Here is a 27,567-nt window from a genome sequence, read left to right on the forward strand (position 1 = left end):
TAAGTTGATCATTTATACTAAACATGCACTGACTGCTGGTGCAAGAGGTGCCTCCTCATTGGTAAACAGCACAGTTTTCCTTTGTGTGATAAGCTTCCTTTCCATTCAGGATGTCAGACACTGGAATATGTATTTTTTCTTATTGTGTGCTGGGTGGGGTATTTGTGGCATTTACAAAAGTTCTTACAATATATCATACTTGAAATCACTTCCTCAGCCATTCTCCTTCATTCCCTCTCCCCCCATTCCTGAAACAGTTTCAATAGGTCTCATTTTTCCACTTACATACATGTGTACACAGTATTTAGACCATATTCAACCCTCCCACACCCTTTCCCCACCTCTTCTCCCCCTGCCCCCCCAGGCAGGACCTTGAGGCTGGTTTGCTGATAGTCAAAGTTACTAGGTAGCATTAGCTGCAAAATGAAAGTTTTATGAGGGCAAAATTAAAATGTGAGTAAAGGAAGGAAGCTTGTAATATTTGAAAAGTGTCTGTTTGCTGCTGATGACATTGCTTAGACACATCCAGATGAGTTGGACTAGAAGAAGAATGGCCATACCTAATGCTGGCTTTGATTCAAGAATGTGGGCCACCTTTCCAGACTCAAGGTCTGGATCACCACCAGCCTGCCCTCCCCACAATGACAAGGGGATCTCCCAATTAGATGAATGTTTTCTTTTCATTCCTTGGCTTCTCATGTGTCCATCCAGCCTCATCCGCCTCCAGTCTGACAGCATGGTTAAGTCAAAAGAACTATATGAGTTGGCACAATCTTTTTTTCTGTGGCAATTATTAATATACAGTTGATCTAACAGCCATATTGATCCAAGAAGTCACATAGCTATATTCCCATTAACTGTCAGGATTCCAAAATCAGAATTAGTCATGTCTCCTGGGCTACTTTTATTATAAAGACAGCCTTATTTTCTACTAATGCAGCAAATATGGTTGTGGACACCGAGTTAGAAGAGGCTGACTAAAAGCTTATCCATCTATCTGACTAAGGAAGGCAGGCCATTCAAGAATCATCTCTCATGTATCCTGGCAAATAGAGTTATTATTGCATTTCTGCACATGGAAAGCTCATTTCTAATGTCAAATTAGAGAGATTTAGAAATATCATTATTCAATCTATTTTAGAGATGTGCTGCTGGACATCATGTCTGCTTTTCTACACACTGACTTTTCTTTTGCTTCTTCAAGGACTGCAAGACATTTTGCTGACATTTGTATTTTAGAATAAAGGAAAGCACAATAATACATTCTTTTTGATAGTGGTGAAAGATTCCAAAGAGACAAATTGGAAAAATGAAATAGAAATTAGATGACAGCTTCAAATCCAAGATCGTTGTTAGTTAAATAACCTTGAATAGTCATTAACTCATTGGGCTCACTTTTCTCAGACATACTTTTTTTTCATTCAACATATACTTTTTGAAATATGTGCCAATGTTTACAGTCAAAAAGTCTCACAAAGGGCTGGTGGAGTGGCTCATGCTGTAAGAGCGCCTGCCTAGCAAGTGTGAGACCCTGAGTTCAAACCCCAGCACAGCTAAAAAGAAAACCCAACAACAAAAACCACAAAAAAGTACCAAAAAAACAGCAAACAAACAAACAACAAAAACCAAATAAAGTGCTTCAAGTGATCATAAGTTTGGCGTGGAGAGAAAGAGGAAGCCACACCTTGTGTTTGCCTCATGCACAACGAGGCCTGCTCTTCTCTTTATAAATGCTCACAGCAGGTCAGAAGTCATAAACGTAATGAATACGGCCATTTGTTATAGAAACAGATGCTTCTCATTATTCTCATTAACTGCACTGTAATAAATCCTTGGGTTCAGTGAGGATCAAATCAAAAGGCTTGGACTTCATTTCATACAAGACAAGTCACTCCCAAAGTAACTCAGAATATTTTTAACATTCATGATTAGGATCAAGTTTTACCTGATATACTGGCTCTAGACCTTCCCCTCTGGCTTTAGGGCAGCCTTGACATTTTTCTTACTGTGGTCAGTCCCATCACTTAGATCCTTATCTAGGTCATGCATTTTGCACAAGGCATTACAGAAAAAGTTTTGGATCTGGGGAATAGGAGACCTGGCCACAAATGGCACATAGTGCCATTCCATTTTCAATTAAATCAAAATTATTTAATTGAATTGAGCCTGTATTCTAGCCTTAGATTTCTAACTAACTAGATGATGTGTGGTTTTGGAGGGTAAGGTTAAAAACCTACATATCTCCCACATAAAAGGAAGAGTAAGCTGGGTCCAGTGGCTCATGCCTGTAAATCCTAGCAATTCAAGGAGGCAGATATCAGGAGGTTTGAGGTTCAAAGCCAACCCAGGCAAAGAGTTTGCAAGACCCTATCTTGAAAATACCCAACACACTAAAAAAGGACTGATGTAGTGTCTCAAGTGGTAAAGTACCTGCTTAGCAAGCATGAGGCTCTGAGTTGAAACACCCAGTACCACCAAAAAAAAAAAAAAAGTCACTAGGTTACCTTGACTGTCCATTTTTGACTCTAAAATGTTCTAATTTTATTATTTTATATCCTAGTTTCACCCTCAAGTTTGCTTTACAGTCTAATCCTCCTATGTGAGTTCCAGTACTCCCTAAGCTGCACCTTCAAAGCGCTAACCTCTCTGAGGACACTGTCCTAATCTCTAAAGGTGCTCGCCAATAGCTAGTGCTATCTTGTGGCTTAAGTGAAATAAGAAGATGAGAAGCCTAGAAACATTTTTGACACATAAAAGGCTCCCAACAGGTGCTGTGTGGCTCAAATGGTAGAGCTCCTGCTTTTGCTAGCATGAAGCCCTGAGTTCAAACTCTAGTCCCAGCAAAAAAGCAAACAAAAAGGTACCTAGCAAATGAAAGTTGTTGTTATTTTCATTATTAAATGACGGTTGTTCCTTTATTGTTTTATTTAATGGAGCTGCTCCATTAACTTTTTATGTATTCCATTAGCTTTTTATATGTTGTAGTATATTACTTAACTCTCTAGTTTGAAAATATTTAGTTATGGACTCCAATGTTGAGCAAATGCAAATTTCAATCACAGCTCAGCCACTCACTAATTTTGTAACCTTTGATGGGTCACTTAATCACTTAGAACCTCAGTATCCTCATCTGTACAATATGAATCATTTTGACTCTCTTGCTCATTCTCTGTGAGGATTAATTTTATGTAAAGAACCTGTCATAGCAATGTCTTAAACATTGTAAATTCATGGTATTAGGCAAGCTAGGCCCAGGGTCCAAATTTCATCTGTGGGCAAGAACAGGCACACATGGTCTATTCAATTCTATTTTCACATATGCAGCACGGAATGATTTTTTGCCAGCACTATTTTATTCTCCCACCCCATCTTTATATCTGAGAACTTTCAGATTATCAGGGATCTGATAATAAGTGGGTGGAGAGCAAGTTTCAAGGATATGGAGAGTCTCTGCAATCTATTTCCAGTTACAGTGGTGATAGAATGCAAGCCTGGAACCAATGCAATGCAAACCATTGAGTAATAAAAAATCAGACTTTGAAATGAAGCTTTGAGATGTTTTGGCAACAAACTTCCTCTCTAATTTGGTTCAACCTAGGATAAAATCAATTCCCATTTTCTGAGCTCACATGATATGAAATTAGGAAGAGGCAACTCAAAAACCTACTTGGTTTCAGAGACAACCACATTGCTCAGTGTCTAACATTTGTTATAAAAATCCTTCATAAATCTACAAAATGTACAGAACTGAAATTTGTCTACTCATTAGGTGGGGATTGTGTGGAAAATATCAATTCTATGAATTCAGCAGGCACTGGCCAGTCACTCACTTCAAAGCATGTATGTCTTTCCTGACCACCAAAGGATCTAGGAGTTGCCCTCAGGGACATCTGATTACTAACTCTTGTCATTTGTTGTCATACTATAACAAATACTTGAGATAATCAATTCACAAATCAAAACGGTTTATTTTGGTTCACAGTTTTAAAAGTTTCAGAAGTCCATAACTGGTTAGCTCTATTGCTTTGGGTAAGGCAATGTATCAAGTTAAGGGTGTATAGTGAATTACTCACCCCATGGCCAGCAAGAGAAAGAGAGAAAGAGGAAGAGGCCAGGGTCCCTTTGTCACTGTCAGGGGTATGCCCTCAATGACCTAAAGACCTCCTTCTAGCATCAAGCTGGAGACAAAGTCTTTAACGCATGGGACTTTGGGGGACATTTATGATTCAAACCATACCAGTTATGGAAAGAGGCTCTGTCCAGAGAAACCCAGCTCCCAATTGTAGAAGGTCACACTTGTTCAGATTTTCACTACCTGAGGGATGGAGTGAAATATCTCTGCAGGGCTGGTTAACCTCAAAGACAAGCAACACTGTTTAGACCAAATAAAAGACTCAATAAGGGTGTCTCTTTTAGAACCAGAAATGAAAGTAATCTGCAGCTCAAAAGAAGGAAAAAAAATCAAAGGTCACATGTTTTCTCTCATATGTGGAAGCTAGACCTATAAGCTAAATATATAGAGAGAATCATATATATATATATACACATTCATATATATACATTTATAGTGACAGAGAACAAAATTGTATTGGTGATTCTGTCTGATGGGGGAGAGAGAAAGGAAATGTTAGGAATGAAAAATATTGAAACAACCCATCTATATATGAATATAATATAATGCATTGTAGAGTAAGCTGTTGAGTTATTAGGGGAGCATGGTGACACACAATGAGTAAGTAACAGAGGGGAGGGGGTCAGTTTGATAAAAGCAAGATATATACAGACCTGAAGTACCAAAGTGAAACCCCCTTGGATTATCAGTATACACTTAATTAAAAAAAAGGAGGGCAGGAGGAAAAAATAAATCTTTTCTGGGGGGTGGGTAGCAGTGGGAGGGGTGTGGGCACAGGAAAGGGGAAATGAGGGTGAATATGGGGGATGCGTTTTGTATCCATATATGAAAATAGAACAATGAACTTTGTTGTTCTAAGAAGGGGGAAGAAGGAGAATGATGGAGGGAGTAAATCTAACTAAGATATATCGTGGGGAGCAGATTATGAGAAGCCTATGAGAACTTGACATAAGTGGGGAGCAGATTATGAGAAGCCTATGAGAACTTGACATAAGCACAGCTGTGCCCGATAATCGGCAGGCTGAGTTTGGCATGGTCCCAGCCACAGAAGAGAGCAAGAAGGCAAAATGCAGCACAGCTGCTTTCCTAAGTTGTTTATATTCAGAGAAAGAAGTAGGAAGGCAGGTTTCTCCTGTTACAATGTCACGCCCCTCCCCAAGAACTGTTGCTCCACCTCCTTGTTTACCACTGGATATAAAAGGAAACCAGAGCAGGTTTCTGCACCGAGAACTTTATACATAGGCTTTAGAAAAGCTAAAGAAAAGCTAAAGAGAACATGGGACAGTGCGAGTCTAAGAAAAGAGACTTTAAAGAACAGAAAAGAAGACTTTAGAAGTAAAGTTTTAAAGATAGAGAAAAGAAGCAGAGTAAAGAGAACAGAAGTAAAAAAGCAATGAGACTGTTCTGCATCTCCATCCAAGCACCCAACACACCTGATCCCAGTTTCTGCATGTCTGTCTTATATTGTTTGTCCTTTCTGCATCTCCAGTCGCCCCCAGTTAGCTCAGGTAGAATCACAAGAAAGCCGCTCTAGAACATACTGTAAGCACGTATGTAAATATCACAATGTATCCCCCTGTACAACTATTTTATGCTAATAAAATCATTTTTAAAAAGGAGGAAAGCTTTGAAGGTCATCTCTCTTCATTCTCATCCTGGCATCAAAACCCATATGAAAATCCTCCTGTGCCTGACGCAGAGTTTTGTTCCTAAAATGCCTGAAAAGTTATGACCAAATAAAGAAAAGAGTCACATTTACTTCTAAGTAGGTGAAATAGACTCATTTTAAGTATTATAAATTATAGTCTATATTATACTCGTTTCTGGGAAATGAGGTAGAGAAGGAGTTAAATGCTTTCTCAACATCTGACAGTATCTGTACTCCAGAGATAAGGCTTTTGTGTAAACTCTTTAGACACAATATTTGGATGAACTTTGGAACCCCCACCTGTAGTTACTTGTGAAAAGCAAAAAAAAAATTACCATCCCGGAGGAAAGTGAGTTTGAACCATTAAGTGATGTGCAGTGAGGTCCCCTCTAACCAGAGGTGTGGTTCCAGAGGGTTGGGGGTGGGGAGGAACATGGCAGTACAGTGAGAAGGGAGAAGACAGTGGTTCTACGTGTTGAGAAGATGCTCTGTGCTTGTGTGATACTGTGGCTGGGGGGTAGCCTGAGCTATTGGATCATATTTCTTCTTCATAAACATTCCCTCAGCTCACAGCTCATTATTCTTGTTTCATTGCCTCTGAGAAGCAAAAGCATTGCAGGCCTGGAATGCAAAAGCCAAACCCATAAAAAGAGTTGAGCTCCCTTGATTAGAAAGGAGATCTCCTCATGACTTTATTCGTGGGCAGAAAGTGCCTTATGGGCCTGTTGGCATCTGCACTGGACTGGGAGGGGCGGGGAGTTGTACTGAGCAGGACACCAAGCCACAGGGGATGACTGCAGGGTGCTCCCAAGTTGGACACCTTTAGGTCCTGAGTGCTCAGCTGGGGTGACAGACATGTGGCAGATGCAGATCACCAGACCGCCCCATTATGGGACTCTCAGAGTATTGTGTTGAAGCCCTAACTCCACTAGTGGTATTAGGAGGCGGGGCCTTGGAGAAGTAATTGGTTTAAATTAGGTCACAAGAGTGAGATCCTCATGATGGGATTAACCCTCATAAGAATAGGAAGAGGCATCAGAACTCTCTCTAAGCATGCGCATACACTAAGAAAAAGCCATGGGAACGCACAGGGAGGAGGCTGCAGATGAGGAAGCAGGCCGACATTTGAACCAAGTCTGCTGGCACCTGAGATCTTTGCATTAGAGAAGGAAAAACAGAATTATGAGGGGTGCTCAAAAACACTCATCATTGAATAGTGATCAGTTGTGACCATCAGAGCTGGGACTTGAACTTGGGCTTCCTGTGAGAGCCAAATTCAGGACTTTGACAAAATTCCAGGCTCTAACACTTCATTTTAGAGCACTTTTGTGTTGTCATTATTATGACAATCAGGACCTTTAGAAGAATGAATGATTACACAGAAATAGATTTCTACTGGTAGGATTGTATGCATCAAGGAGGGAACATTACATGGTTATAGTGTTATTTGGGAAAAGGAAATACTAACTTTTCTTCATTCTCCTCTTCCCCTTCTTCCCCTCCTCCTTTTCCTCTTTGGCCTTCTCCTTTGGCAGGTGTGCTATGTTCAATAAAGAACTGCAGCCAAAGGGAAAGGTTAATACTGAGGGCTCTAAGTGGATTCCTCCTACAACCCCAGCATGAAATACTGAGCTAGATACCGTGTCACTCTAGAAGCACAGTGCCTGTCACCGTAATATCACGAACAATTTCCTGAACCAAAAAAGCATAAGATAACTGCCTTATCAGCAGAATCTGAAGTTGCTGGCTGTTGGCATGAATAATTTTTCCCTAAAAATAAAAAAAATTTATGCCTATTTCAATTCTCAAAGTTGCAAAGAAAAGCTGGAAATATTCTACACATTTTGAATTTTGGAGCTGGAAGGGATCTAAAATGAAGCGCTCTTGGTTTTTTTTTTAATATGCTCTATGGTGATATATTTACATATTACCCTTCCATATACACACTCCCTAACCTCTATTCAATCGCTAACATTTGTCTGTTCTCTTTCAAATTATTGTTTGTTGTTCATTCTACTTCATATTTAGTATTTGTTTTGCCCCATTAAACTGGTTTCTTAACCACCCAAGGGGTCATGACTTGAAGTTTGAAAAATACTCTCCAAATTACAACTCAAGATTAAATGACTTGTCCAAGATCACACAGCAAATAGTTACAGAGAAATACAACAGAGAACAAGTACTAGAACTCAGGTCTTCGGTTCACTAACTCTTATATCCCTATTCAGCTATTGGATTCATTAATAAACCATTAGATGTTCCACTTTGGCACAGTATTTGATCAAGTCAAGCAAACACTTAGTAGGGCTATGGTCACAGTTCACATGACGTAGGCTATGCTGCTGCTGGTGACATTGGTGGCAGTAATAATATCTGTCTGGTGCTTTCTATGATTTCTTCTAGGTGCTATTAACAGATGAAGGTTATTTATCCGGCATATGGTAGGGCCAAGATTCACAGCCAATCTGGCTCCAGAAGCCACGCTAATAGCCACCATCCCACACCGTCAATTATAAGGAGAGACGTATGTTTAGAATGATTAGAAGGCACCTAACGAAAACTTCTGGAGGAGGTGAGGTTTGTTTGACACGACCCTTGAAAGGTGACGTAAATTCATTCATCCAGTTGGAGACAGTGGGTTGAAAGAAGAAAGAGCACAGTTGGCGGTGGAAAATGGTAGAGAACAGTATGGGTAAAGTAAGTGATTTAGCCAGGCTAAAATACAGAATGTGTATATGGGGAAGGCAACATAGGGATTTACTTTTGTCCCTTGGCACAATAATGTTTAAGCCCAAAGGTATTGTTATGGGGGTGCCATTTAACATATCTTTTTGCCTTTTTGCAATTTTATCCATGACAACCAGAAGTTTCCTTTTAAAAAAAAATTTGAATCCATATAGCATTTTCTTTGTTATCATTCTTACAGCATCTGTATTGAGCTGCACACTGGAACCTCCTCTGTTCATTTTATTCTCTGTCAGATTCTAAACACCTTTCTCTGAACCTAGAGTAGAGCTTTGCATAGAGTATACATGCACTTCTTTATGTACCCAATTAGTTCAAAAGAGACTGCAAGTATATACTTGGCAAACTGTGTAGAGAGAAGCATCTGATTCAAACTGAGACAAACTCTGAATCAGGTCTGCTGATGGTAATGAGTTAGTGGAGCATAAAGGCCAGTGGCCATATTGAGGAAGATGGTATATTTAGGAAGGACTTGACCTGCAACCCAGGACAGACAGCAGCCAAGTACATAGAGAAGGGTGGAAGGCCACTTTCTGATCTGGGAGCAGAAACAGAAAGAACTGTAGAAGTGACCCTAGGTGACCTGAGAGTTTACTCCTTGAGAGCAGGTTCTGCTGCAACCCAGGCTGCTGGGTTGGCTGGGAGCTGTTCCACTGCTCAGGAGGCCTTCTGGGCTCCTGGATTGAGAGCTAGGGTCTCAAATAGAGCATTGTTTCTGCTCATCAGCAACCAGGGCTGAACTATGCCATGAGTTTGCACCTCGACTGTGCTTCCAGGCTGCTGTGGTCTACAGACAGATCAGGCAAGCCCAGCTGGACCCTTAACTCAGTGGCCTCAAGAAGCCTCTCTGGGCATGGTAGCTCTATACCCCAGTGCACCATACTGGCTAATGAACACACAACTTTGGAGTGGTGTTAATATGGTTCTTCGCCTTACTAAGTAAGGCACTTTCTGGTCAAATCTCTGCAAACCTCAGTGTTCTTATCCATTAAAGGGGAGAAAATCTCCCTTAAAGAGTTGCTGTCAGGATTAAGTGTAATTACATTTGTAAAGTACCTAGTATAATACCTATACATATTAATCTCTCCACAAATTTTTTACTTTAAAAACATTTAAAGCTGGGTTTGGTGGTGCACATCTGAAATCCCAGCACTGGGGAGGCTGAGGCAGGAGAAACAAAAGTTTGTGGCCAGCCAGGGCTACATAGTGAGACCCTGACTCAATACCCCCCACTAGAAAGTCACTGACTCTTTCTGTCTATGAGTTGTAGCATGTAATAAAGCTAAGTCAAATGATTTCTGGATTTATATTTTTCTTGATACTTTGTATTTGTTTAGAATAATCTGCTTTTAAAGACCTGTGATTTCTTCGGGGCTTTATTTGGTAATAATGTGGGCTGAAGCCACCTTCTCCTGTCATGTTTGGGAGGCAGCAAGGCCCTGAACAGCTGTTAATGACATTTCATCATCGGAATAGCACAACATGGCTCTTGTCAGAGCTCTTTTGCATTATAATCCTACACCCAAGTGAGAGGGATGCCCACAGGGGTGACTGTAGAAAAAGCCAGACTAGCAGAAAAACCAGGGGGGTGGGGGCTAAGGAGGACATGTGGACCAGTAACAATAACCAGCAGGGATTCTTGCTGTGTGGCACTTCTCCTCTAAGGCCTTTGTACACATTTTTCCCACTTTATCCTCATATTGAGTCTGGGAGAGTGGCTTATTTTCCTTACTGCCTTGTCATGTGGGAAGCTCCACTTGACAATTCAGGGAAACAAAAAGAAAACACCTGGAGTCACTATTTACAAGTGGCTCGATATTATCTCTTACTCTATTTAACTTATACATAATTTTACACTTAACTTTTGATTATGAAAAATATCACTTTGATTCAATAATCAACATTTTGCCATATTTGACTCTTCTGAGTCTGTGTCTATCATCTATCTATCTATCTATCTATGATCTGACTGCATTTTTGAAATAAAGTAGTGGATATCTTGAAAATTAACTCTTGAGTATTTCAAATGTGTTCCCTAAGGATATTTTCTTAAGTAAGTATAATTCAGCCTTGGTATCTGTGGGGATGTTCTGAGGAGACTGACATTGAGGAAAAACTGCACGCTCAGGATGCAGGAGTTCGGTACTGTGTTGAGGATGCTTGATTCATTTGCCCCATAATGCCACCCAACTTCCACTAAAAACAAGCTGTCTTTCAACAAATCTGAAAATTTCACTTTATCACTTAATTAGGCACATTCACTTTTACCTTGCTTTTGGGGGGGCAGATTTTCATAAAATTTAGGGCAGGGAGACCCTCAGCAGGTCACACAAAGGCTTAAACACAATTTACAATAACCTGGAAGTGACTGAGGGCTTCTCTGCATACACTAAGCTGCAGATTGTGTGAGGGAATTTAAATTTTCTGCTTTTGAATTTCGGGTTTTTTTTTTTTCAATTTATTACTTTTTTGACTGTGCTTGGACAAAACTACATGCAATAAACCCACAAGTAAGGCGGGCTTATCATACCATTATCTTCTGGAAGAAAATTAGCATAATTCCCTATTTGTAACCAAGGTTAATATCCTGTCCAGATTAAAATTGCCTCGTCTCCAAAATAACTTTTATAGCTTGTGTTTTTTTTTTAATGAAAACCCAATCAACTTTGTATTTGGTTAAGTAAGTTAATCAAGAACAGTCCTTCAAGCTTTAGTTTGTTTTGTTTCACAAACATTGACATTTAGCAGACTCCAAACTTTGTAGATCAACCCATGTTCTGTATTTGTCTGGTGGTTTCTTTGTGATGTAACTTCTCCTTCTGGCTATGTCCTTAAATTGGAAGTTGAATCTAAAAACTGGATTTGGACTTCACACTCCATCAATTCGGAGTTGCCCAGCATCAGTGATAACAAATGCGGTTGCTCAGATGAATGGGGACTCAGGATTCAGTGTCCTCATTGCAAAGGTGTGGGATTTCCTTAAAAGGGGCCAGCAATCTGTGAATAATCTGTTCTACAAGAACCTTATATGTTCTGATGTTTATTTAGCCTTCTAAATTATTTCATTCAGAGCATAAACAGTGATTTTCTAATTACTATTTCATCTTCATTTGTTTGCAGGCATACCTTTGGTCAAGAAGAGCTTTTCTTTACCTAGTGAGGATGATGTGTAGTTCCTTCTAATAAGGCAGGGAAGTGCTTAATTTTTTCTCTTTATGGGCTTACTTTCAGAGTAAGGAAACCCTTTCAAAGACAGTGTTTTGGTCTCTTTGAACAGTCTTGTGGACTTTGTCGATTTTTTATTATTCAATTTTTTATAATAAGTTGCAGTCATTTCTTTTTGGTCTTCAGGTTGCCCCAAATTTGGTCAGATAGTGTTCCTTCAGGGTGATTGGCTTCTATGTCCTTTTGAGATGTTCCCATCATTCTTTGAGCACTGGTCAGTTTGGGGGCCCAAGAAGATGGGTGGGCTCACCTTGTGTTGTCTCTGCCTTAAAACAGTCATTTGTTCAGGGAATCCTGGAACCTTTTATTGGAGAATAGTATTTGAAAACCAGATCTCTCCCCTCAGGGAGCTCATTGCCACTGGAGCATTGTTGTATCTGAGCTCTTTCAGTGGTCAAACCTGGTAAACGTATTTATCAAAATTGTGTGTCCAGATTGATCTTCTAATTCATATTTACTGTTACATAATTTTTAACTTTGTAGATTTTATATTTGTACTTTTCTCTTTCATTTCAGATCCTAATAACATTGATATCTTTTGCTAGAGTGAGGCTTCAATTGAAATACCACAAAATTTCTAAGTGAATTTTAGACTTTTCTTGCTTTTTTGTCTTTTGTATTTCTTTGGTTTGTTTGTTCTTAGAATGTGTTTCACTGAGGATGAACAGTTAAGACTAGTGTGTTCCAAAGCTACTTGAAAGGATTACATTCTCTATATATTACGTTGCTTATGTGAAACACAGTTAAAGTAATTTGAGGTTGTTTTTTGGTTCTGGTTTTGTTTGCTTGTTCGTTTTGTATTGTTTTGTTTTGGTGGTACTGGGGTTTGAACTTAGGGCTTTGTGCTTACTAAGCAAGAGCTTTATCGCTTGAGCCATTCCTCCAGTCCAATTTGTTTGAGTTTTATTTCATAGTTTGATTTTATTTTTCTTTGTAATGAAATTTCATATTTGAACAGATAAAATGTTTGAGTCCTTATATGGCTTACATTCAAAACTATATAAAGTATAGTCAGAAAAATAAATTATAGTCATCCATATGCACCCACCCTGCCTCTCTTCTTCCCTACTACCTGATTCCTCTAGATAACCAACTATTTTATATTTTAGTTGATATTTATCATCTCCATATATAATTTCCCTCCCTTCTTACAAAAAATAATAAATATTCCTTGTTCTATGCTTTGTGTTTTCATCTCTAATAACACATCCTGGAGGATCTATATATAATAGTTCATATACACCTTCCTCATCCTTTTTTGCTACTGCATGCCTTAGTCAGCAGTTCTATACCATCCTTGTTGCAATTTAGTCTCAGAACAAGTAGTTTAGCTTATATTATTTTACTTGCCTTTGCTTATATCCTTCTGGTCCTCATAGGCATTTAAAGTTTCGACCCCTGCTAAGGCTTTCCAGATGGGCAGAGGCAGGAAACATCAGGGGCAGCTGACTCTGAGAGGGTTCATCAGGTTGACTCCAGGTGTCCTTAGAGGAGATGAGGGTAAACAGGAATGTGCTGGAAATATCGGGGTGATGCCTCGTTCACAAATCAGATTCACATGCTTGAAAGTTGATGAACAAAATTTACTTCTGTAGAAGTGTGTGTGTGTGTGTGTGTCTCTGACCTAAGTCAGGCAAGCCAGCCTGCCTCTTGCTCTAAAGGAGGGAGCTTAGGTTCACAGTCTTCACGACTGACTAAGGTTGAGATTTAGGGGAGGACATAGGGAAAGAGCAGACATGATTCAAAAGCATGGGCAGAAACTTAATTTGGTTGGTGTACTCAAAAGACAAAGAAGTGATCCATAAGGTGGGAATTCTAGGATTCTAGGGAAATTGAGGCCTAAAATTTGACTGAAATGGCAGCACCAAGTATATAATTAACCTGTGGGCCAAGGGGACCATGAAGCAGAGATTCCTTTGGACAATGATTATACTAAAACTAACAGTTTGAGTTTTAGAACATCCTATGACAAACAATTCTCTGCTGAAAGGCAGAAACTTTACAGCCAGGCGATCTGTCACTGAGCACATAGACAACTGGAGGAATTAGCTAATATCCACATAATGACAGACATATTCCATGGTGTGATACTAGTGGTGGGGAGGATGGGGTCAAACTCATGACCCTGAGATTAACAGTCTCATGCTCTACTGACTGAGCTAGCTCTTTGACAGAAAAGATCCAATGTATTTGATTCTCACAACCCCATTTCCAGCCCAAGACACTCTATGCTTTTTCCTGTTTACTTGGAAAGATGGGGAGGGGTTGGCTTTAATGCAGCCTGGTCTTAACCTCTGCATCTATTCCTGTTCCATCTCCAGTAGGCACAAGTGGGAAACATTTCCCCTCTGGGCTAATTTAAAGGCAATTTAAGAAAAAAGAAAAAGGGGCTGACAGAGTGGCTTAAGTGGCAGAGTGTCTGCCTTGCAAGCATGAGGCCCTGAGTTCAAGCCCCAGTACTACCAAAAACAACAAAAAAAGTTACTCCAATTTTCAGTGGATCTTCAGAATAGTCAACTGGCATACTGCCAAAAAAGAAAAAAAACCACAAGATTTCACTAACATTCAGAAGACATACCATTCGGTTTTAATGGAAAGTGAAAGATTTCATTGCACAATGAAGCTGAAACTTCATTTTCAAACCAAAAGTTTCAGATTTCTCAGAAGAGTTTTAAATAAACTTACATGACTTCCCACATGTCAACGTTCCCCCTGCTTGTCCCTAAAGCTCAGAATATGCAATATCCCTGGTTTTCTTTTTCTGTTGTGCTCCATTCAGCACTCTCATAGGAACTTGGTGCTGCCTCTGTTTCATGACAAGTAAAGAAACTGAGCTGGGTGCCAGTGGCTCATGCCTGTAATCCAAGCTACTCAGGAGCCAGAGATCAGGAGGATCACCTAGGCAAAACCAGCCTAGGTGAATAGTTGGTGAGATCCTATCTCAAGAATACCCAATACAAAACAGGGCTAACAGAGTGGCTGAAGTGGTAGAGTGCCTGCCTAGCAAGCGTGAGACCCTGAGTTCAAATCCTAATACTGCCGAAAGAAAGATCAATGTGAGATACTGTAACTTTCCCAAAGTCATACAGCTTGTAAGCAGTGATATTTGCAAATGATGGTAAGCAAGCCAGTAAAGGCAGATGAACTCTAGAGCCCATGCTCTTAAATGCCACAGACTGTAGCAACACATTACCTTTATCTGTGCTACGGTTTGGACGTGGTTTGTCCCTCCAAGCTTCAGCTGGAGGCTTGATTCTGTGTGGTGGTGTTGAGATGGTGAACCTTTGGAAGTTAGAGACTGGGCTGGGCTGCCCAGAAGCAGAGTGCTTGACAAGCATGTGTGAGCCCCTGAGTTCAAATTTCTAGCACTACAAAATAAAAAGAGTTGGAGACTACTGGGAAGTAGTTAGGTCATTGGGGGGACATCCTCAGAAGGGACTGTGGGACCCAGCCTGTCTTGGCTTCCTATTTTTCAATGTGATCTCTTGCTGCTACCTGCAATCCTGCCATTGTCGTGCCATCGACCACACGGCCTTTACCAGAGCTGAGCTGATGCTTGAACCTCCAGGCCTGTGAGCTTAATATACCTCTTTTCTTTATAAAGCTACGCAGCTGCTAATATTTCATTGTAGCAACAAATAATGGACTAATACAATCTGTAACTGACTTATCTCAGACACTCACTATTATGGTTGAATTATGTCATCTCCCCCCCACACACTGCCAAATTCATATGTTGAAGCCCTCTCTCCCAGTACTTCAGAATATGGTTGTATTAGGAAATAGGGCTATGAAAGTAGAGATTAATTAAAATAATGTTGCTCTTATTAGAAGAAGAAATGTGGACACACAGGAGAGACACCAAGGATGCACAGCCAGAGGAAAGAGCACGTGAGAACTCAAGAAAGCTTCTATTTTAAGCAAAAGAGAGAGGCAATGGAAGAAACCAGACCTACCAACACCTTGAGCTAGAGATTCTAGGCTCCAGGATTGTAAGAATGTACATTTTTGTTGTATAAGTTATCCTGGCAGTGGTATTTTGTCATGGTGTTTGCCTTAGCAGACAACTCACTCACCGTACACACACATTCAACACAACATACTCACACTGGGCACTAATGTATGGGGGACACAACTGTACAGGTGAGGATTCTGTTACATAGGCTGATTTCCCTGTAAGCAAACATTACATTAAACTTATGAACCTGTAGATTAGTGTCAAAGGTGGTAAGACAGATTTTATTCTGACTACAGCAGTAGGGGAGAGAAACTCCAATATAAAATGAACTCAGTTCAGCTAAAACAAAAGTGGTTCTGTCTTTTTGAAATGACAAACAAATGTTCTTTTTTGCTGAGTAATTATTTTATAGGTTTATTTTTCAAAGCTCATTTCATAGGTTGTTTATTCTACTTCTACCCTAATCTTAAAAAAAAAACTAGCTGGCGTCGGTGACTCACACCTGTAATCCTAGCTATTCAGGAGGATCAAGTTCGAAGCCAGCCTAGGCAAAATAGTTCACAAGACCCTAAAATCCATCACAAAAAGGGCTGGTGGAGTGGGTCAAGGTGTAGGCCCTAAGTTCAAACACCAGCACCACTAAAAAAAAAAATAGAGTAAACCAATTTGGTTAAATTTAATGGTTTGTTTTGTTTTGCTTTGCTTGTTTGTTGCCTTTCTCCAAATTGATTTCCTTCTGAAATCAATAATTTCCTTTTGAAACTATGCACCAAAAAAAGTATACAATGCCATGGAGTGTGTTTATCAGACAATAGATGCATGTTAGGTGGGTAACTATTGCCTGGCTTGAAAATTACATCCAGAATAAATGAAACAAACTCTCAATAAAAAACTGTTAAGGGTTGGGAGTGACTCAAATGATAGCGCATCTGCCTAGCAAGATTGAAGCCCTGAGTTCAAACCCGTGCCAGAAAAAAACAAAACAAAACAAAACAAAAACCATAAGCAACTGTTAGTCCTCGGAGGAACAACTATTTAACAGGACTCTGGAGAGTCCTTTGTGAGAATCAGAATATATTTTAGTCTTAAAGGAGCAGAGTAGAGCAATGATAATTTTCTGGCCTGAAAGAAAGGGGAGGGGGTCCTGAGAGAGAGAGAGATAGAAGAAGATTATAGAGTAGATGGGGAAGAAGAGGAAAAGGGGAAGAAGAGAAGAGAATGAGAGCAAGGGGAGGAGTGAGGGATAGTGAGTGAAGAATGGAGAGGTCTAAACTATGACACTGTCAGAGCTGGGGAGAGAGCACTCTGCTGAGAGCTGGAAGGCATGTTTCCCAGTTCTGGGTCTTCTCCATGTGGTACAATCCAGGGGATATGGGAATGTGGCTGTAAATCAGGCATGTTGGAAAATAAGAGTGCCTCTTGTACTTTGATTTTTGGTGGTTCTAGGGTTTGAACTCAGGAGTTTCTGGCTGCCATTTCAATTTCATGTTTCCAGGCATAGCTGAGATGACAGGCCTACCACACCCAGCTGTTGGTTGGAATGGGGGCTCGTGAACTATTTGCCCAAACTGACCTTAAACCTTGAAGGGCCCAAACTCAGCCTCCCAAGTAGCTCCCTGTGCCCAGCATAGAGTGCCTCTTGTTAATAGTAGCTACTATTCATGAGAACCAACCATACCTCAGGCTCTTATTCAAGCATTTGGCATGGATTATGTCATTTCATCCATACTCCAAGCCTAGGAATTAATTTGTATCATTATCACCATTTTACTAATATGGAAACTGAGGCAGAGAGATGCTGCTGTGGTCTGAAGGCAATTTCATTTGAAACCTAATAGAAAATGTGGTGGAATTTTTGGAGGAGATTAGGTCATGAGGTATACTCTTCATCAACAGAGTTAGTGCCCTTATAAAAGAGACCCTGGACGGCTAGCTAGCTCCTTTTGCTGTGTGAGGACACAGCGAGAAGACTTCATCTGTGAGTGAAGAACAGACTCTTCCTAAACACTGAACCTGCTGGTACCTTTATTTTCAACTTTGAGTCTCTTAAAACTGTTAGAAATAAATTTCTGTTGTTTTTAAGTCTATGCTTGCCCTCCTCTTTTTTCTATTTGGCATGGTAGTATAAGGATACATACCATACTTGAGAATGTGGCAGCTACCTTGCAACCATGAGGCAACAAACTAGAGGAAAGATGTCATTATGCTAAGGATGGCAGAATGGAAAATGGAAAGTGTCCTGGGCTTTGAGGACACTGTTGGATAGCTACAATAAACTTGGATTCACCTCCCTCACACATTTTGTTAATTGAAATCACAAAATATCACTATTGCTATTTAAAATTAGTCAAGTTTGGCCAAAGCTGCAGCTGCATATATAACTGACATGGAACAGAGGTTCCATGGAACAGAGGTTGATTTTGGAAACAGGAAGCCTGTCTTTAGGGCTGAGAGGTTGTTAGTACTGTGGAATTGTATTTCCTCTAACAGCTCCTGCCCTCCAACCTTGACCCAACATACACTGTTGTTACTTCTAACAAAGGAACAAAGACAAAATGTACTAAGAGAAGGAAAATAGACAGTAGTGACAGTTTAACTCTTTAACCTGCATTACTATCTATAATGAGCACAATAATGATACATAGTGCAAATAAACTTTGGATCACACTACAAAGACTCTCAAAGGGCCACATTCCAAGTCACTCACTCACTGACGTCTGTTTGATCGTCACCCAGGTTTGTGCTAAAACTGTCAACTCCCTGTATAGCTATCCTTATCTCAACCAGCAAAACCCCTTGTTCCTTCCTATTATTGCTTATACTCTCTCTACAACAAAATTAGAGATAAGGGCAAAATAGTTTCTGCTGGGTATTGAGGGGGGGGAGCGGGAGGGGGCGGAGTGGGTGGTAAGGGAGGGGGTGGGGGCAGGGGGGAGAAATGAACCAAGCCTTGTATGCACATATGAATAATAAAAGAAAAATGAAAAAAAAACCAAAACACTTCCTCAACACTCTTTGTCTTAGTAATCTTCATATTTCCTGCACATGTACAGTGCCTAATGTCTAGGAGGATCTCAATAAGTGCTGTGGCATGGAACTAAAAGTGCATAATATCCCCTCTATTAAAGAGCTATCAAGATCATAGGATTCTTAAGAATTCTAAGGATATAGTAACACTGTTCTGGCCTTGAAAGATGACTTAATAGTTATTAAAAATTTAAAGAAATACAAATTGATGGAGAGAAGTCTGGTGAATTATTGATCAGAAGCAGAAGTCCAACAAATAAACTGAACTGAATCAAATGCGTTTAGAAAATGCTATGTGTTTTAGACAAATATTAATTGTGATAAGTTGTGATTTCACTATGTTGTTCTTGAGACGGGAAGAAGTTAGTGAACTTTTCAAATGTATCCAAGTTACAACCAGGGAGCAATTAACACAGGCTTGAATTCCATTATTGAGTGCTTCATTTTTATCATCAGCCTAGAGGTATCTGAGTGAGATCAGGGCTCCTGAGTAGTTAGGGTGTATTCAGAGGGAAGTCTTGCTCCATGACATCAGTGTTAAATGGAATTCCACATAATACCAAAACACTTTCCCCTAGAAAGATGCTATTGAAGGGCTGATGGAATGGCTCAAGTTTGAGCTAGAGTTCAAAGCCCAGTGCTGCCTACCCCTTCCCCTAAAAAAAGATGCTATTGAAACCCAAAGACTCCGTGCAATGTAGGTAGTACTGAGCAGTATAGAATGCCTCTGGATGACAGATGCAAAGAACTGAGGAAACGAAGTGATAGCCTAATGTTAAGGTGCCCTATTTTTTTTTTATTCTTTTGGTTTTAATTTTAGAAAACAGATGAGGAATTTAAATGTAGAGCCCTCATTGAAAATCTTATGGCTTATGGTACTAAAAGCACTAAAAACAAATGTCCATAATTTTCATTTAGTAGGTCTTTCAAAAATCACAGGAAAAGTAGTAATAAATATAATTGTGATAATAATAGTAACACTTTATATTTATTTAACTTGACTTTTCAATTTTCTAATTGCATCTCTATCATAAAATTTTATTTTCTCTCTTGTAATTATTCTAAATGGACTTTATGCCTAGCATAATCAGAAATTATAATGAACTCTGAATACTCATTAGCAATGTATTTATGAGGAATCAAAATAGTTCCTGAATTCAACAATAACCTAAATGCAAATTTTGTGTTTATTATAACATGGTAATTGTTCGCAAAGTAGTGAACTAATAACCAAAATGTAGGGTATTAGAAATTCCTATAATCTGTGTTACCAGGAACGATTTAAGCAATAATCAACTTTGAATCTTAATTTGTTATAGTGATTCAAGAACATGTCTTGAAATGTTTTATATGTGTGTTACAAGTAAATGTTTTACATGTGTGTGTATACACATCCCCAGAAAAGTCCTGTATAATTAAAAAACAAAACAAAAACCAGGATCTTCTTTTCTTTCCTTTATGCCCTTAGCACCCTTGCAGTAACATGTCCAATTTTCATCTTTGCCAATCTCCATAATCTCCATGAAGGTAGGGACTGTGTTCAATTTACTGCTGAATCCCCAGGGACCTACTGAAGGAATGCACTGCACACAAGGATTTTCATTCTTCCAAAGGCTGACTGGGCATCAGATCTCAGGGCCTCCTTATAGTTCCAAGATGGTGCCCTGGGCCACTCATCTCCTTTCCATCTCATGCCTTTTCAGTTTTCTGGGGTTTCCATTGTATTAAGGCATTGGGGAAATGAAAGTTGATTTTTTTTTCTCCTGTCAGAGAGGATAGAGAATTCTATCAGTGGGTTGAATGTAAACTAATTCAAGAATATGTCATGAAATGTTGGTTTTGAGTCTAATTCCTTACTTTGTGATCCTCCATTATCTTTGTTGAAGAATAAACAGAATTAGTATGATAAAGCAACATGAGGCAGTTAGCGAATTCTCTTTTTATGAAATTCAAGCTGCATTATTTGACTTCATTTAAAGAAGTTGATTCATTTCACTAATATTTCTTTTAAGTATAGCCTCTAAACTTCATTAACATGAAAAAGATTTTGTTAAGTACTTTAACTGAACATGGCACTGCAGAAAAAAGCTTATACAAATCAGTTCCTTGTTATTTAGAAAGTTAAAATCACAGGCATGAAGCAAACATTATGGGATTTATGCAAATTGCAGGCTGTTTCCTGATTCATTTGGAGTGATTTACAGTAGCTATGGAACTGGGATTGGTGGGACATGCCTGTAGTCCTAGCTACCTGGGAGGCTGAGGATCATTTGAGCTCAGGAGTTTGAGGTTAACCTGGTCAACATAGGAAGACTCTGTCTCAAACAAAACAAAACACAAAAACAAAAATAATAGCTATTACTTATTGAGCCCTAACTATGTGCTGGAACTATGTGTGTGTATACATGTGTGCGTGCGTGTGTGTACACATGTGTATGTGTGTACGTGTGTGTGTATATATTTGTGTGTACGTGTGTACATGTGTGTGTATTGTGTGTATGTGTACGTGTGTGTATTTGTGTGTACGTGTTATGTGTGTGCGAGTGAGTGCACGTGTATGTTTGTGTACATGTGTGTGCATGTGTATATGTGTGTGTGTGTGTGTGTGTGTGTGTGCAAACCTTTACCTACATAATCTACATTAAGCACCCCAGTAAATAAGGCAGGAGAGATATGGCAAGATGAGTAAACTACTTGAGGTCAGACAGCTGTCTCCAAGAACCAGCCTTTAACCTCTCTGATCCATCCTTCCCATCCCACAAATCTATCATTCCCTAAGAGCCAAAGCCCAGCTAACTGTACTTTCAGAGGAGCTACTACTTGGAGCAGGGCAGGGAGTATGCCAGGCATGATGGGGTGACTGTGAAGTTCTTTAAAAAGTTAAAGCCTAGCCAGGCACAGTGGCTCACTCCTATAACCCTAGCTACTTGGGAGGCTGAAATCTGGAGGACTGTGGCTCAAGGTTAGCCTGGGCAAAGAAGTTTGGGACACCCTGTCTCAATAGAAAAAAGCCAGGTGAGGTGGCACAATCCTGTCATTCCAGAGATGGTGGCAAGTATAAAATAGGAGGATCACAGTCAAGGCCAGCCTGGCCAAAAAGCAAGCCTCTTATCTTCAAAGTAACAAGAGTGTGGCTCAAGTGGTAGAGTGCCTGCCTAGCAAGTGTGAAGCCCTGAGTGCAAATTCCAGTACTGCCCCCCAAAAGTTAAATCCTTCAGGAGCTAGACAGTATTGATTTAAGTACTGTTAAGAATAGGGCAGTCCTACTTGGGCGCTGGTGGTTCATGCCTGTAATTATAGCTTCTCAGGAGGCAGGTACTTGGAGGATCATGCTTTAAAGTCAGCCTTGGGCAAATAGTTCATGAGACCCTACCTTGAACATATCCAACACAAAAATGGCTGGCAGAGTGTCTCAAGTGGTACAGTGCCTGCCTAGCAAGCATGAGGTCCTGAGTTCAAACCCCAGTACTGCCAAAAAAAAAAAAAGAATAGAGTAGTCCTGATGAAACAGAATTACCAATCAGGTTCAATTCCACTTAAAAAATAAAATCAAGAAGGTGAGACTCTAGACTGTTTAATCGGTAGATAAATCTTAATGAAGGGTACTTATGTTCGCTGATGCTCTGAGTTTGATGGGTTCTGTTCTTGCTGTTTTCTCCTCCAATCACTGCTCAACTTCCAAACAAAAGAGAATAAGAGTGTATCATTGCCTCTGCTACCTCATTGGCCCTTCTGCCTCCACCCTTTTACTGGAAGTGCTCTCAAAAAGGTCAGTGATGATAATAAACCATCACCATAATATCAGCTAGTGCTTCTGGATTTATTAGGCATCAAACCATGGGCTCAGTGCTTTACACTGGAGGAAGAAACCCAGTGAACCAGAGGGCCATGCAGGATCTGCACATGGTTTAGGGATCAATATTTAAAGGTCAAGACTACTTTGAAAAATAAGATTTCTCATACAAAAATTTGAATGAGAGGTGTTGTCTGGCTGACCACAGTCCTCCCAATGCAGCCATCATATGATGTGACTGTATGTGCTTTTGGGTTTTGCTCACCTCCCGTTTTTATACAATCTGCCAGAGCCCTAAAAGAGCATGACTTACTATCCATCCTTTCCATGAGTACTCTGTTCTGGATTTTATACCTGCTAGGAAAAGAGACCCACTTAAACTAGTTTATGGTGGGAAAGGGTGTTACGAAACCGAAATTCAAGGGCAGGAACTGTGCAGGCTTGGATTTGTGAAAACTGAGCCTGGCAGTAAGATAGCACCAGCCTCCTAATTAGCTACTCTGATTCTCACTCACAGCTGCTCCACTCTCTTCTTGCCACAGACAAGCTTCCTCTTCTTCCTCTTCATCTCCGTGTGTGCGTGCATATGTGCAGTATATTTCTACCCTCTTCATTCCTCAGTAGAGGACCCCTACATTAAAACTGTTTTGCCAGATGGTTTAGCATGACTTGAAAAGGGGATCAAGTCACAAGCAACACACTCTTCTAAAGCCTGATGACCTACTCAGTTTTCTGAGTCTTGGCTTCAAGTTTCAGCTGTCTGTTCTATCTGTAGACTCACTTGTTAGATTGGCATCTAATCTGCTCTGTGACATGATGCCCTGGTTCTGGTCATGGACCTCTTGTGTACATCCCAGATTGCTTTCAACTCTCGGTCACTCTTTCACTTTGTTTACTAACCCTTGGTCCCAACTCCTTACTTGCCTCACTCAGATCCTGCACTACTAACACACTTGGGCCAGGGGATAAGTTCTAGAGGTTAACTTTCCCATTCAGGGTAGGAAAAACAAAACAAAAAACTCCAGAGCTATTATTAGAGAAATTTTCAAAGATAATCCCTGGAATGTTTATATATTAGCTACAAAATTGTCAGTTAGGGTTCTTCTGTTGGTACAAAACAAAACCCATTCCTAGTGGCTTAAGGAAGACAAGGAATTTCTGAAGATACAGAGATGTTACATAGCTCTGGAGAACAGGAATACAAGAACAGCTTAGACAAACTTCTTCTGTAAAGGGCCAGACAGGAAAGGTATTAGGCTTTGAGATCCACATGGCCTGTTACCCTGCCATAAATGTATGAAAAGAATGTGTACCAATAAAACTACTTACAAAACAGACAGCAGGCCAAATTTGACACACAGGATGTAGTCTGAGGATACCTGAGGAAACAACAATTTCAGGACTTGCTCTGAATCTTATCTGTGTCACCCTTCACATCTCTGCTTTATTGTCTTTTCCCTATTGACAACTTCGTAGCTTCTCTGGTTGATGGCTTCTCTTGTGACTTGGATCTTTTTTAAAAAAATTTTTTTTCGCAGCACAGGGGTTTGAATTTAGGGCTTCATACTTTGCTAGGCAGGTAGGCACTTTACCACTTGAGCCATTCCACCAGTCCTTTTTATGAGATAGGTATTTTTGGGACAGGATCTTAGCAACTAATTGGCGGGGTTGGCTTGAACCACAATCTTCCTGATCTCTGCCTCCGAGTAGCTAGGATTACAGGTGTTGAGTCACTGGTGCCCAGCATGACTTGGATCTTAAATATCCTCCAAAGGCTCGTGTTTTGAAGGCTTGGTTAGCAGCGTGTGGCACTATTACGATGTGGTGAAACTTTCAGGAAACATGGCCTAAGAGAAGGAATTTACTGGGACCTAGACCCTCCTCTTTCTACCTCTGCTTCCTGGTGCCATGGGTGAGCAGCCTCTTCTGCCACATGTTCCTGCTACATGATCCACTTCCTCATCACAGGCCACGATGGAGCCAACTGACCATGGATTGAAACTTCTGAATCCATGAGCTAAAACAAACTTTTCCTCCTTTAAGTTGTTTAGCCATTTGTCACAGCTATTGACAACTGACTAAAATAGCTTTTGAAAGTTCTGAGCTTCAAGGTCACAAATTCAAGTTCTCACTTCCAGTCCCAATCTGAAATCCTTAGAATAGGGATGTGGCTTGGCCTTCCTTGACTCAGGTGCTCTCTCTAGACCAATCAACTATGGACAGACGGCTGGTTCCTGCTGTATGGGCAGAACTTTATGGGCACCACCCCTACCATTCCAGGAAACAGATCCCAGAAAAATGGGGATAGCTGGACAGACAAGCCAGGGATGCAATAAGGTTTGCATCCATTCAGACTTATTTTTTCAGTCTTGTACTCTACCAGTCTCCCCGTATCCCTTTCTGAAGCAATATCAGCTCCTTGCTGCTTTCCTTACACACTGAGTACCGGGCATCCTCTCTGCTAGTAGAAGCTATACTCATCTTTAAAGTCCCTTGCATAAAAGGTCAGCTGTACCCTCTGTTTCCTCTATACTACATAACATTGGATCAGCATACTGTGTCTTGTTCTGTTACTATTTTTGTTCCTTTCTTTTTGTTTTGCAGACAATAGGTACTCTGCTGACTGAGGAAATGACTTACTCAACATTTTTATCCACTCTGGAACCTTTCACAGAGTAGGCTCTGAGTTCAAATTCATTGAGCTTATGTATTCACAGCTAAATAATTCCAAATTGAAGAAAATGTTGACTTTTGTAAAGGCTTGCATTTATATAGGAAATATGGTATCTACTTTTATGAAAATTATTTTATTTTTCATAAACATTCATTTCCACATTTATGCTAGCAGAAGGAAAACATCTGCAGTGACTTTAATTACAGAAAAACTTATATTTAATCTTTTTGAACACTAAAAAGAAAATAAAGTTCTATCAGGATTGTATACGCTTTTATTGTACTAAATTTAAAAAAAGGCTACTACAGAAATGGATTAAGACAAGCAAAATGAAAGGTTAGAAACTTAAAATATTCAAAATTGTTCTTTAAAAATACTCCAAAATGATTAGTATTTGTGCAAGAAATTCACCAAAGAGCCAGAGACCTCACTATGTAATTTCTTCTTTCTAGAACTATTAATTAACATTGCTCCCAGAACTCTGCTAAAGTCCCCTGCTGAAAGGAAGAAAGTAAATACAGTACTGGAAGGAAAACTGGTTCATTTTCACAAAACTGTGAGAGGCTTGAGACTTGTCAAACAAAACACTTGCTAAAGAACTATTTCTAAACTATTAGCTTCTACATAAAAGCTTTCTATTTAATGGCATCCTCCTGGGAGACTGCACTGGAATGTGCAACAGATTTGAAAAAGCCACAGATTTGGCTCGTCTGTACATATTAGGTGTACAGAAGCAAAGCCATTGTGTAGGGTAGGGGGTGGTGCGGGTGGGGTCCCGATTCCCAATGTTGATAGAAGGATTCTCATTTCGCTTGGTTATTCATTTTTTCTACTACAATTACAATTTTGCTAAGAAAAAAATAAAATGTTGGTTGTCTTCTACTCTGGGTTTCTAATTTTCAGGGTTTGAAAAAGAAAAACGTCTCATGTTCCTAAAAGAATTACCTTTTAAGTTGGGGGTGTAGTAATACATATTTGTAATCTCAGCACTCCAGATGCTGAAGGTAGTAAGATCGTAAGTTCGAGGCCACTTTGGGCTACATAGAGACCCTTTCTTGAAAAAAAAAAAAAGAAGAAGAAAGAAAAAAGAAGAAAGTAAATCACATTCTACAACCTCCAGAGTTGCTGGAAAAACAGCAGAATCTAGCCTCACGGCACCCCCTCTTGAGACTCTGAGCCGCAGGTCGCTGGGGCTTGCCCTGCGCGGGCGACCCTGGCACTGGGTCCGCACAGCACAATCCTTTTGGTAGGCGTTTCTGGGTGGGGATGCTCCAAACCAGTAAAACCACCTACAGAACCCAAGCTTGGACTCTGAACCAAGCCCTTTTGCCTACTTTGCCTTTCCCTCTATTGCGGGGATCCTTACCATCACAACATACAGCGTCTCCCTACCTTCGGGTGCTCCAAGCCCCAGGCGCCCACAGGGCATCCACGCGCAGTAGGACGGGTCTGGAAGGCGCGCGGTCCACTAGTCACGTTGGGCGAGTCGGAACTACAACTCCCATCAGGCCCCGCGGCCGGCTCCCTAACCACCCTCCCTTCCTCCCCAACTCAGCCTGCGGCGGGCTGTGCAGGGCTTTTATCTGCGGACGGGGCGGGAGGGAGCCAGATCCGCGATCTCCCCGACGGCAGCGGCCGCACAAGCGCCCTTAGCTTCTGCGTCCGCGCCCGGCCGAAGCTCGCGGCGCACACGTCCGCCCCGCGCGTAGCAAAGGATGGTCATCCGCGTGTTCGTCGCCTCGTCCTCGGGCTTCGTGGCGGTGAGCTCTGCGGGGCGGCCGCGGGTGGGGGGCGCGGCGCGGGGCGGGGACCCTGCGGTGGGCGCCGAGCACATCCACACGCGGGAGTCGCACCCGGCAGGTGATTCTCACCCCGGGCAATAATGGAAAGGGAGGGAAAGGACGGTGGCTGGGGACCCCGGCTCGCGCCCGATGCGAGACTTGCTCCCCAGGCGTGGCGCGGACAGTCGGAGAAGAGGCTCTTTCCCTTAGACTAGTTTTTCTGGAACTGGGGACACTACGTCTGCTTATTTTATTTATTTATTTATTTATTTATTTATTTTTTTGACTACTTTGTTTTCTAACCTGGCGCCTGAATGAAACAAGTTTAAGTGGGAATTCTCCAGTTCTCCACCCTCCCTTCCTGGTCACCAAGTACCTTTCATAGTTTCATACCTGAGCGAAGAGAATGGTAAACCAGGTCTGTCCTGTTGGGCCAGGATTGTTTATGTTAATTGTCATTCTTTGCCTAAGGTACTATAAATATCTTTACATCTTTTTCTAAACATGTGTGTTCCCCCTCCCCCAAATGCTGAGGTAAATTTCATCTTGGAAATCTAAAAATTGTGGTCTTTTTTTAGCTGTTC

At 40.7% G+C, this 27,567-nt stretch overlaps 2 protein-coding genes across 7 annotated transcripts in view; one reads left to right on the forward strand and one right to left on the reverse strand.

Moving 5' to 3' along the window:
• Lca5 (lebercilin LCA5) overlaps nucleotides 1-26,718 on the reverse strand; it is a 175,040-nt gene extending 148,322 nt beyond the window's left edge. For 3 of the 5 annotated variants that reach the window (XR_012449838.1, XM_074079609.1, XM_074079617.1), the window contains exon 1: nucleotides 26,595-26,716. The gene's annotated coding sequence lies outside the window, so the exon portion shown is untranslated. Of the gene's footprint in view, nucleotides 1-26,594 lie in introns of all 5 variants that reach the window. The other 2 variants (XM_074079622.1, XM_074079613.1) reach the window with 2 other exon arrangements.
• A 40-nt stretch (nucleotides 26,719-26,758) lies between these two features.
• Nucleotides 26,759-27,567, forward strand: part of Sh3bgrl2 (SH3 domain binding glutamate rich protein like 2) — a 62,219-nt gene continuing 61,410 nt past the window's right edge. The window contains exon 1 of one of the 2 annotated variants that reach the window (XR_012449839.1): nucleotides 26,759-26,962. Coding sequence is in view for 1 of the 2 variants with exons in the window: in XM_020181935.2 (XP_020037524.1) it covers nucleotides 26,918-26,962 (45 nt within the window). In the remaining variant the exon portion in view is untranslated. The remainder of the gene's footprint in view (nucleotides 26,963-27,567) is intronic. The other variant, XM_020181935.2, reaches the window with a different exon arrangement.

Source organism: Castor canadensis, chromosome 1 (genome assembly GCF_047511655.1).
Source record: "Castor canadensis chromosome 1, mCasCan1.hap1v2, whole genome shotgun sequence".
In the NCBI taxonomy this organism is placed as follows: Eukaryota; Metazoa; Chordata; class Mammalia; order Rodentia; family Castoridae; genus Castor; species Castor canadensis.